The 12,639-nt window shown below is 47.2% G+C and overlaps 1 protein-coding gene across 1 annotated transcript; it reads left to right on the forward strand.

Annotated features, from left to right (window-relative positions):
• The first annotated feature begins 3,153 nt into the window (after positions 1-3,153).
• Positions 3,154-8,026, forward strand: GINS3 (GINS complex subunit 3). Its single transcript, XM_077453732.1, has 3 exons — positions 3,154-3,383; positions 5,785-6,018; positions 7,630-8,026. The coding sequence occupies exons 1-3, from the start codon at positions 3,216-3,218 to the stop codon at positions 7,858-7,860; spliced, it is 633 nt and encodes a 210-aa protein (XP_077309858.1). The 5' UTR covers positions 3,154-3,215; the 3' UTR covers positions 7,861-8,026.
• The last annotated feature ends 4,613 nt before the right edge of the window (positions 8,027-12,639 follow it).

Genomic DNA, 12,639 nt, shown 5'->3' on the forward strand with positions numbered 1-12,639 from the left:
ACTCAGCTACTCCCGGCTGCGCTCGCAACTGCAAGAGGACCGAGAGCCGCCGAGAGGACCTGAGAGCTGCGAGAGTCGCCGGGAGGACCGAGAGCTGCTGAAAGCCACCAAGAGGACCCGAGAGCCACCGAGATACACAGGACTCTGTATCTCGGCGGCGCCATTTTTATACTTAAGGGCAGCAATGACAAGGCTGCAAATGACACTGGGGCAAGGCTGCAGATGGACACTGATAAGGCTGAATTGATGGGCATTTAAATGTAAGTTTTTTCCCTAAACTTCCCTCCTAAAAGTTTTTTCCCTTAAAATTCCTTCCTAAACTTGGGGTGCGTGTTATACGTCGATAAATACGGTAATGTATAGAAGGTAGGGCCCGAAAGTGACTCAAGCCCAAGGGCCCCCACCACCCTAAGTCCTGCCCTGGTGAGGATGGTGCTAGATCATGGGATAAGTGAGTGACTGTTTATTAAAAGTCAGCAGCTACAGTTTTTGTAGCTGCTGACTTTTCATTTTTAGACTGGAGCTCCTCTTTAAGGTGAAAGAAGACTGCTGAGTCTTGACCTGTAGGATATGCCCTCCTATGGTGGCCCATTCATTTGTAGAGAGGTTGCCTTTTCTCTGCAATAGACAGGTCTTTGTATTCCTCACCACTCTGCTCTGCATATACCAAGTCACTGCCCTTGTGGTTGGGTGTTGGTTTTTGGGATTTACAGTTTTGTCTGGTGTATCTTCCTGACATTAGAACTGAGGCATATTAGAAACATCTTCAACATTACAAAACAAGTCTAGATGAATGTGGCCAACTAGTGCTGGATCTACCATGACCAGGACACACGAGAACCTCCATGGACACAAATAATGTGAGATTTATGATGTTTTTACAGTTTTTGTAGCTGCTGACTTTTAATTTTTAGACTGGAGACTGGAGCTCCTCTTTAAGTGAAGGAAGACTGCTGAGTCTTGACCTGTAGGATACGTCCTCCTATGGTGGTCCATTCATTTGTAGAGAGGTTGCCTTTTCTCTGCAATAGACAGGTCTTTGTATTCCTCACCACCCTGCTCTGCATATACCAAGTCGCTGCCCTTGTGGTTGGGTGTTGTTTTTTTGGGGGATTTACAGTGTTGTCTGGTGTATCTTCCTGACATTAGAACTGAGGAATATTAGAAACAACTTCAACTTTACAAAACAAGTCAGATGAATGTGACCAACTACTGCTGGATCTACCATGACCAGGACACACGAGAACCTCTATGGACACAAATAATGTGAGATTTATGATGTGATTGCAGAGCTGGATGTGGCTATGTAGTGTGGTAGGAGTGGAATATAATGGGAAGCATATAGAATGGTGAGGTCACAGTGGAGCTGATTTACTAAACTGGAGAGTGCAAAATCTGGTGCAGCTCCTCACAGAAACCAATCAGCTTCCATTTTTTTTTTTTCAAAGCTTAATTGAACAAACTGTTAGAAGCTGATTGGCTACCATTCACAGCTGCACCAGATTTTGCACTCTTAATTTTTAGTAAATCAACCCCAATGTGCCAATAGATAGACATTGTACAGATGGAAGGGTTTAAGATAACAGATGGAAGTGTTAGGGCACTTTCACACTGGGGCATTGGGGGCTTTGGCGGTAAAGCGTGGCTATTTTTGACGGCACTTTACAGTCATTTTAGAGGCCGAAAAAGGGTTAAAAGCGCCCGCAACTTGCCGCTGCCGAGGAACTTCGGCAGCGCTACCCATTGATTTCAATGGGCATGGGTGCTTTAAGAGCAGTGTATACACTGCTCCTAAAGCACCACAAAGATGCAGCTAGCAGGACTTTTTTTAACGTCCTGCAAGCGCACGGCTCCAGTGTGAAAGCCCTCGCGTTACAGGCGCTATTTTTAGTCCTATAAAAAGCATCAGTGTGAAAGTGGCCTTAAAGATACTGCACACAGCTCCCGGTGGCTGCTGTCGCACTTTGTTACTCACTGTAGAAAGCTCCTCCAGAAGGTGCGCACCCATCCTGCCAGCTGCTACTGGAACACACAAATAAATCCCAGATGGCTGCGCTTTTCATAATCTTTATTATTAAAAGTACAAAATGTACATCACAAAACAGTGGGGGGCAGGAGATGCATAACGCCCACCAGGTGCTAAGTCGTAACCCACCTAGTGGGCCCGAAACGCGTTTGCCATCTCCTGCCCCCCACTGTTTTGTGATGTACATTTTGCACTTTTAATAATAAAGATTATGAAGAGAGCAGCCATCTGGGATTTATTTGTGTGTTCCAAGATGGAAGGATTTCCCAACACATCACCCTGCATCAATAAGACCATAATAATAATAATAATAGAAGTAGATCCCAGCACATAACTCTGCGTCATACTACATGCAATAGTAATAGTAATAGAAGGAGACAATCAGCGGCGGCTGGTGCTAAATATTTTTGGTGGGCAGAGGACATTGTGAGACTTACCTTCAAAAAGGAGCCCCCCAGCAGTCACGGCTCCCCTGATACCCGGCGGCTTCTGTGTTAAACTGGTCTCTTCTTCCCGGGTTCCAAATCTTCAGCCTCCTGATTGGCCGGGATGAGAAAAGACGCGATGGCGAATATTAATTTGCTAGAATCAAAAGTGGGAGGGTTCGGGGCGCAGCGCACTGGACATCCTAAAACAAACCAATTAGAGCCTCAGGCTCCAATCACATGCTTGGAAAAAAATGACTGACCCAATAGCACGGCACCCCACACAATCATAATCATAGAACGATTTATTTTTAAATAAATGATAATATGACTAACATTTCTCAACTTTAAGACGTTAAAAATTGTTAGTCATATTATAAATAAATTGTTCTATGATTAGCTTTCTTATACTTTGGGAACTTGGGGGGGGGGGGGGGGGCACGGCCACCACTGCAGATAATAATAGGTAATGATAACAGTAATAATAATAGTAATAGGTGGAAATAATAATAATAGATGGAGATAGTAGTAATAATAATAATAATAATAATAGAAGGAGATGGCACACAACATCATTCTCAGTCACACTCTATGCTGCACACACACAGCGGCGGTGGTAGTAGCAACTCTGAGTCCAACAGGTGGCGCCCGCTGGCAGCCTGTGTGTAACAAGCCTCACCTCTGGCTGTAACTGAAGGGAAGCCCCGCCCGGTCTCCATGGTGACACGGAAGGCGGGAGATTCGCCTGGCCGGTCGGTCGGACGATGTGGGAGTCGTACCGTGCGGTGGAGGCCGGGTTGGGCCGGGAGGAGAATTTTCTGTCCCTGGAAGATGTTCTCATGTCTCAGGAGAAGCTGCCGTGCCGGCTGGAGAGCGGCCTGGCCCGCCTGGGCTTCCTGGACAAAGGAGGGGACACGGAGCACATCCCTGAGGTGAGAGACCCCAATATTACCTCAGACACCGGGAACCCCGATACTGACTGCTTGTCACCCCACCACGTCATCTGCCACCCCCCCTCCATCATCTGTCCCCAGGGTGACCCCCCCTCCATCATCATCTGCCCCCCCATAGTGACCCCTCCATCATCTGCCCCCCCCGCATAGTGACCCCTCCATCATCTGTCCCCCCCCCCCGCATAGTGACCCCTCCATCATCTGTCCCCCCCCCGCATAGTGACCCCTCCATCACCTGTTCCCCCCCGCATAGTGACCCCTCCATCATCTGTCCCCCCCGCATAGTGACCCCTCCATCATCTGTCCCCCCCGCATAGTGACCCCTCCATCATCTGCCCCCCGCATAGTGACCCCTCCATCATCTGTCCCCCCCGCATAGTGACCCCTCCATCATCTGCCCCCCGCATAGTGACCCCTCCATCATCTCCCCCCCCGCATAGTGACCCCTCCATCATCTCCCCCCCCTGCATAGTGACCCCTCCATCATCTGCCCCCCTGCATAGTGACCCCTCCATCATCTGCCCCCCTGCATAGTGACCCCTCCATCATCTGCCCCCCCCCGCATAGTGACCCCTCCATCACCTGTTCCCCCCATACTGCATAGTGACCCCTCCATCACCTGTTCCCCCCCATACTGCATAGTGACCCCTCCATCATCTGTCCCCCCCTGCATAGTGACCCCTCCATCATCTGTCCCCCACTGCATAGTGACCCCTCCATCATCTGTCCCCCCCTGCATAGTGACCCCCTCCATCATCTGCCCCCCCCTACTGCATAGTGACCCCTCCATCATCTGCCCCCCCTACTGCATAGTGACCCCTCCATCATCTGCCCCCCCTACTGCATAGTGACCCCTCCATCATCTGCCCCCCCCTGCATAGTGACCCCTCCATCATCTGCCCCCCCCTGCATAGTGACCCCTCCATCATCTGTCCCCCCCTGCATAGTGACCCCTCCATCATCTGTCCCCCCCTACTGCATAGTGACCCCTCCATCATCTGCCCCCCCTACTGCATAGTGACCCCTCCATCATCTGCCCCCCCCTGCATAGTGACCCCTCCATCATCTGTCCCCCCCCTGCATAGTGACCCCTCCATCATCTGTCCCCCCCCTGCATAGTGACCCCCTCCATCATCTGACCCCCCCCCCCCGCATAGTGACCCCTTCCATCATCTCGACCCCCCCCCCCCCGCATAGTGACCCCTCCATCATCTGTCCCCCCACTGCGATTCCCTGGGATGTCTCCTTCATCACGTCATCCTACTATGTTTCCCCGGATTTCCCTTCTGTCACCTTTTGGTGTCCCCAGGATGAAACCTTTGTTACCCGTCACCCTCACATGTACTACCCTGATATGTGTCCCTGGGTAACTCCTCCATCTGTCACAATGTGTCTTGGCCGTAACCTCTTCATCTGTCACCACTATCTTTTATTACTCCCACTATGTCCCCCTGAGGTGACTGCACCATCATCTGTCCCTCCATCATCTGTCCCTCCATCATCTGTCCCAAGAGTGACCCCTTCTGTCTGTCACATCACTGTGTCTAGTTAACCCTTCCATCTGTTACCCCATGTGTCATCTGTCACTGTGTCCCCAGGGAGCACCTACACCACCTCATTTTTTGTTCTGTGCACCCTGCCGTGACCCTTCTGTCATCTGTGACTCCTACTGCGTGTCCCTCAGTAATGCCGCTATTATCAACTGTCATCCCCACTGTGTGACACCCCGGGAGAAGTTACTCTCATTTTTATGTTGTAATGAGTGATATCCTGTTCTAGAGAACAATGGGGAATGTCTATAACATGCAGCTTTTAGGAATCTTCTGATTGGAGCACCATTGTGCTATATGTCAGTAACTGTAGGGGGAGCAAAGCCATCCCGACCACTCCCTGCTCTATGTGATGGTGGATTGGATGAGGTCTGATGGTCGGTGTTACTTCCTTTCAATAATGATCAGTAATAGTGGTGTATAGGATGTGTCCTATGGATTCCTCAGTCTGAGGAGTTCTTCTCACTGATGATTGGTTACATTGTGTCCATGGTCACTGTTTATTGCTTACTTTGTGTGTCCAGGTTCCCTGCTCACTGGTGATTGGTTACATTACTAAAACTGGAGCGTGCAAAATCTGGTGCAGCTGTGCATAGAAACCAATCAGCTTTCAGGTTCTTTTGTCAAAGCTTAATTGAACAATCTGAAGTTAGAAGCTGATTGGCTACCGTGCAAAGCTGCACCACATTTTGCACTCTACAGTTTCCAGTAAATCAACCCCATTGTGTCCATGTTCCCTGGTCAAAGAAATGCTTTCACTGGTGATTGGTTACATTGTATCCAAGTTCTAGAACATTACTTTAATTTTTTTTTGTTTTGTCCCATCCCAGGGCAGTAAGATGGAGCTCCCACTGTGGCTGGTGAAGGGGCTGTACGACAACAAGCGGCGAATCATCTCTGTGGAACTGCCGAAGATCTACAGAGAGGGCTGGCGCACGGTGTTCAGTGCTGACGCCAATGTGGTGGACCTCCACAAGATGGGGCCACATTACTACAGCTTTGGCTCACAACTCCTCAACTTTGATAGTCCGGAGAACACAGAGATCGCTCAGACCCTGCTACAGGTAACTTCGCTGCTGATAAGAATTGTCTAAACTACAACTCGGAGCAAGAACATTGGTCAGGTGTCATGGAATCCAATCTAGAGAGAGGATAACCAGTCGAGGGTACACACCGCACCCAGAGAGAGGATGACCAGTCGAGGGTACACACCGCACCCAGAGAGAGGGTGACCAGTCGAGGTTACACACTGCACCCAGGGGGAGGATAACTAATCAAGGGTACACACCGCACCCAGAGAGAGGGTGACCAGTCGAGGTTACACACCGCACCCAGAGAGAGGATAACCAGTCAAGGGTACACACTGCACCCAGGGGGAGGATAACTAATCAAGGGTACACACTGCACACAAGGAGAGGATGACCAGTCGAGGGTACACACCGCACCCAGAGAGAGGATAACCAGGCGAGGCTACACACCACACCCAGAGAGATGATAACCAGGCGAGGCTACACACCACACCCAGAGAGATGATAACCAGGCGAGGCTACACACTGCACCCAGGGGGAGGATAACTAATCAAATGTACACACTGCACACAGGGAGAGGATAACCTGTTGAGGGTACACACCGCACCCAGGGAGAGGATAACCAGGCGAGGGTACACGCTGCACCCAGGGAGAGGATAACCAGTTGAGGGTACACGCTGCACTCAGGGACAGGATAACCAGTCAAGGATACACAATGCACCCAGGGACAGGATAACCAGTCGAGGGTACACACTGCACCCAAAGAGAGGATAACCAGTCGAGGGTACACACTGCACCCAAAGAGAGGATAACCAGTCGAGGGTACACACTGCACCCAAAGAGAGGATAACCAGTCGAGGGTACACACTGCACCCAGATACAATAACTGATCAGGTGTACACGCTGCACTCAAAGAGGTGAGCATAACCAGTTAGGTATACACATTACATCCAGATACAGACGGTCCAATCCAGTGTACAGGTTTCATCCAAAGGCAGAATAACCAGTCGGGTGTATACACTGCACCCAGAGACAGGATATCCACATTTCCTGCACTGTGAGGGAGGGAAAGGATAGCCTTTACCATACCATACTGCTACCCAGAAAGAACATAACCAAGGATTGAATATCCAGTCAAGTTTACCACACTGCAACCCATGGAGAGGATAGCAATTTAGCTATACCATGCTGTGACCCAGGGCAAAGATATCCATCCAGCCACTCAGTCAGATGATAGCTGATCAGGAGTAGTGGCCTGGGGAGCACACAGGGCTAGTTATCTTAAAGCGAGTCCTTTGTTTGGCAGCACTGTATAAAGCAGCAGTGACGAAATGGGCACTATAATGTTTGGGTATGTGAGATCTGCTTGTACCCTGGCACCCCCAGTAAAATGTCAGTCACTGTAATGTCTGCATCCTGCTGGGTATTTGCATACTGGGCAAGTCTAGGTCTGATTGGATAGGTGAAGGGTATGGATCCTGATAGCGGCCGCCTTTGCTGGTCTCCATCCTGGATAAGACAGTCCCACAATCCCCCCTCCACATATGTTCCTCAATTGCACTCTGTGTACTAGAAGTCCGTATAAGATATTGAAGGACAGGCATGAGATTGTAAGCTGAAAATGTGATTTAATGTCTCCCTTCTCAGACTTTCATCGGACGCTTCCGCCGCATCATGGATTCCTCCCAGAACGCCTACAATGAGGACACCTCTGGCCTGGTGGCCAAACTGGATGAACTAGAGCGCTGCTTGTTTCGAGCTGGACAGGAGGGCCTCAATGCTTTTCAGAACTGGGAAAGGGGGCAGGCAGCTCAGATCAGGGCCTCCAGCCTGGTGCAAAGTTACAAGAAGAGAAAGTTCCATGAGACAGATACATGACGCCTCTCCTGAGCCTGCACTACCTATTCGTCAAATAATGTCTTATATGGGGGATGGACAAGATTCTCTGAGTAAATCACTTTAAATACAAAGCCAATTGCTGCAAGGGTTTCTGATCTGTGTCTTTACATTTCCTAATTGTACATAAAATAAACACTGAGCAGGATCGGTGTTGTATGGTCTATATGTTTTATACCACTTTGTCTTCCCTCCTCTCCTAATCTATTACTCTAAAACCTCATACACACGGTACGATTGTTGGCCAAGCGAGCATTTGATTTTTGTCTTAAGGGCGTGTGCCAGGATCTTGTCTTGCATTCTAACGGTACACAATTGTCATGCAACAAACAAACATAGCGACGTACTACGAGGAATTTCAGCTCTTGAGCGCCACTCTTTGGGCCCTTTCTGATAATTTTGTGTTTGGTGAGCATTGATTCTGAGCATGCATGTTGGGATTTTCAACTTTTGTGTGATGGATTTGTGTACAGACCATATGAAAATCTGATGTCAAAAACCATTGTCCGCTGAAAATTTACTAGCCTCCCAGCCAACATTTGTTAGTTGAAAGTTAGACAACAATTGTCAAAAGGAGCGTACTAACGGTAACATTTTAGGACAACAATTTGTCAACAGACAATCCCCTGCCAACAATAGCATTGTGTGTACGAGGCTTTAGACAGTGGTGGCCAACCTTACAGAAAATGGTCAGAGACTGTGGGTATGCCACAAGACATTGTCAAAGACTGCAAACATGCTATAGGCATTGTTGAAATCTGTGGAAGAAATATTATATAGTAGAATCCAGAGGAATATTTTTATAAATATTTATTTTAACGTCCCTGAGTAGGCAAGTAATACAACAATTACTGCCTGGTGGGGTCAGAGGATTGCACTGTAAAGGGCCACATATTGCCCTCATGCCATAGGTTGGGCACCAGTAGTGATTAATATGTCTGTTCTAGAAATATACAGTATCAGATACCCAACCCATGCGTTACAGTAAAAACATTTTATTTACAATTTATACTAAAATCCATGCTGGGAACTAATGATAATAAACTATATGACATCCATCTACTTAGTTGTGGGCTATATATTTATTATACAATATATGTTGATGGAAGTATGGAACCCACAAGAAATATAAAGTAAACAAGCAGTCTGTCCACGTGTCCTTCATGTATAGCGAGGCAAATAAGTATTTGATCCCCTGATGATTTTGTACGTTTGCCCACTGGCAAACAAATGATCAGTCTTTCATTTTAATGGTAAGTTTATTTTAACAGTGAAAGACAGAATAACAACAAAAATATATCCAGGAAAACACATTTCAAAAAAGTTATAAATTGATTTGCATTTGCTCCCCTATCAATCAGCAAGATTTCTGGCTCCGAGGTGTCTTCTTTACAGGTAACAAGCTGAGATTAGGAGCATTCTCCTGAAAGGAGTCCTCCTAATTTCAGCTTGTTACCTGTATAAGACACCTGTCCACAGAAGCAATCAATCAGATTCCAGCCAAAACCAAAGAGCTGTCCAGTGATGTCAGGGACAAGATTGTAGACCTACACAAGGCTGAAATGGGTTACAAGGCCATCGCCAAGCAGCTTGGTGAGAGGGTGATAAATGGGGAAAAAAACACAAAATAACTGTCAATCGCCCTCGGTCTGGGGCTCCATGCAAGGTCTCGCCTCGTGGAGTTGCAATGATCATGAGAACGCTGAAGAATCAGACCAGAACAAGGCAGCTGGGACCATAGTCGCCAAGAAAACCATTGGTAATACACTACGCTGCGATGGACTGAAACCCTGCAGTGCCCGCAAGGCCCCCCTGTTTAAGAAAACATATGTACAGGACCGTCTGAAATTTGCTAATGAACATCTGAATGATTCAGAGGAGAATTGGGTGAAAGTGTTGTGGTCAGGTGAGACCAAAATCAAGCTCTTTGGAATCAACTCAACTCGCCGTGTTTGGAGGGGGAGGAATGCTGCCTATGACCCCAAGAACACCATCCCCACCATCAAAAATGGAGGTGGAAAGAATATGCTTTGGGGGATGTTTTTCTGCTAAAGAGATAGGATAACTTTACTGCATCAAAGGGACAATAGATGGAGCCATGTACCGTCAAACCTTGGGTGAGAGCCTCCTTCCCTCAGCCAGGGCATTGAAAATGGGTCGTGGATGGGTATTCCAGCATAGCAATGACCCAAAACACACAGCCAAGGCAACAAAGGAGTGGCTCAAGAAGAAGCACATTTAAGTCCCGACGTGACCTAGCCAGTCTCCAGACCTTAATCCAATAGAAAATATGTGGCGGGAGCTAAAGGTTCAAGATTCCAAACATCAGCCTTGAAACCTTAAAGACTTGGAGAGGATCTGAAAAGATCCTTGGGACAAAATCTCTCCTGAGATAGGTGAAAACCTGATGGTCAACTACAAGAAACGTCTGACCTCTGTGATTGCCAACAAGGGTTTTGCCACCAAGTCATGTTTTGCAAAGGGATCAAATACTTATTTCATTCATTAAAATGCAAATTATTTTATAACTTTTTAGAAATGCATGTTTGTCGCTCGCTGCTAACATAAACCTACCATTAAAATTATAGACAAAATTGAACCAGTGGACTCGAAATGGACTTTATAGGCACCACAACACAAATAGTCATCTAAAAGTATATATTTTTTTATTTAAACCAAAAAAAAGAATTAAAAGGACAAACAAGGTGAACTTAAAAATTCCGAGCATCAAAGGCTAGTAAAGCTACCACATAGACATCACCATAACCATTCATAGGCCAAACTGTAACTTGGCATAAGGTTTGTACAGATGCAGTCATCAATACGGTAGGCCTGGTATAGGTAAAATAACTCGAAGCTCTACATGTTTTGCGCTGATGCGCTTCTTCAGGTCAGGAGCTTGAAGTATTATAGTTTCATAGTAATCAATCATCCTTGGTATTTTAAGACGTAGATTACACTGTGTACCAGGGGTAGGGAGATCTGCAAACGTGAGCAAGGAAGTAATAAAGCAGTACAGTGGTGTCCAGCGGGGGAAATTCGTAAGGAGGAATAGTGAGCCTCATAAGGGGTGAACTACAGCCCCCAAATATAAAAGCATAATAACCTCCACCCTCATGTCGCATTCGGGCTGCCACATAGTAAGGCCCGTAGTCAACCACCAAGTCAGCAATGAAAATAACAAGCTCTCCAGCATCTGTGCATCCAGACAATGCTGTCTGGATGCACAGATGTGTGAGAGCTTGTTATTTTCATTGCTGACTTGTTGGTTGCCTGTGAGGATGCCTTCTTTTCTTTCCTATTAAAATTATAGACTGATCACTTCTTTGTCAGTGGGAGACGTACAAAATCGGCAGGGGATCAAATACTTTTTTTCCCCTCACTGTACCATTCTGTCCACATGTACGTCATGTAGAGGTCTGTCTATGCATTCTTTATGTAGAACCCTGGCCACACGTTCTTTATGTGGAACCCTGTCTATGCGTTCTTTAAGTAGTGGTCTGTCCACGCGTCCTTCATGTAGATCTCTGTCTATGCATTGTTTAAGTAGTGGTCTGTCCATGCCTCCTTCATGTAGCGGCCTGTCCATGCCTTCTTTGTGTAGAACTCTGTCTGCCTCCTTCATGTAGCGATCTGTCCATGTGTCCTTTTATTGCTTATGATGCTAACTATCCCTAAAAATCAGAGGGTTGCCACCGGTGCCAAAGACCACAGCTGCTGCCTCTACCCATTGCCCTTGAAGAGGGGCTGTACAAGTGCAATAGCCTTCCATTCCCCCAATGTAAGGACAGCCACTATTTATTTATTTATTTATTTATTTATTTATTTTTTTGAAGGGATGAAGAACCACCTTGCTCTGGGAAACATTCTTCCTCTTTAAATCCATTCCAGGTAAACTAATAAAGAGAACCTGTCAAGACAGAAACGTAAGACACAATTGCACAGTCTCCAAGGCTGTCATCTTTTTCTGTAGCTATCCAGGGATAAGCAAATTTGGTGATCCAAGGAAGGGGCTTACCAGATGAGTGAAGGATCAGAATGACCGCTATGTCAGCAATGACAACCTTTAGGCTACATTCAATTTATCTTTTGGTTCTTAGTGCAGCGGCCCCGACAGCTCGCCGGGTATCTTGGCTATTTGCGGCTAACTGCGCAGCCAGCAATTACCTGTGGTAATCGCAGAGAAGGTGCGTTCAGCAGTGATCACCACAGATAATCGTTGGCTGTGCAGACACCCTCGAATGCCTGCGGCTGCCGGCGACCTTTCATTGTAGTGAATGGGGCTGGCTGCCATGCCTAGACGCTCAGAGCCGCAGCAGGAATCAGAAGGTTCCTGCCGCTACAATGTGCACCAACCTGCGGTGTGAATGTAGCCTTCTATTTCCATTCTGACAGGGAACATTGGCATACAGGACTGCTGTACAATGGGCTCACTTGCCTCTCCTCATATGAATAGGAAGAGTCTAGTGGGCCCCTGGTTGTGCAGTACTGGGCCCCAGGTGTATAAGTTGCATCTTCTGCTGTGTAAATCTTGTTACCGGGAGCCCTCTATTTTGCCGAGTTTAGGCCTCCTGATTGTTGTGTTAGAATTGATAAACCGAGTGGCAGGAAATTTTTCAGGTCCAACGATAATCTTTCTTTTAATCGTGTGAGTTAAAACCCTGGGCATAGAACACAGAAGGATCGGCAGCAGCATTGTCGGTATTTCACATTACTGGATCACGCTATTTCATATTCCAAAGTGTTCCCCTAGAAATGATG

Source organism: Lithobates pipiens, unplaced genomic scaffold, assembly GCF_037356315.1.
Source record: "Lithobates pipiens isolate NorthernLeopardFrog02 unplaced genomic scaffold, aLitPip1_a1.2 Scaffold_10, whole genome shotgun sequence".
Classification (NCBI taxonomy): domain Eukaryota; kingdom Metazoa; phylum Chordata; class Amphibia; order Anura; family Ranidae; genus Lithobates; species Lithobates pipiens.

Bases quoted from the DNA above. Each gene is read 5' to 3' on its own strand.
- GINS3 (XM_077453732.1), top strand. From the start codon at position 3,216: ATGTGGGAGTCGTACCGTGCGGTGGAGGCCGGGTTGGGCCGGGAGGAG. The intron at 3,384-5,784 runs GTGAGAGACCCC...GTCCCATCCCAG, and splicing joins ACACGGAGCACATCCCTGAG to GGCAGTAAGATGGAGCTCCC. The intron at 6,019-7,629 runs GTAACTTCGCTG...CTCCCTTCTCAG, and splicing joins TCGCTCAGACCCTGCTACAG to ACTTTCATCGGACGCTTCCG.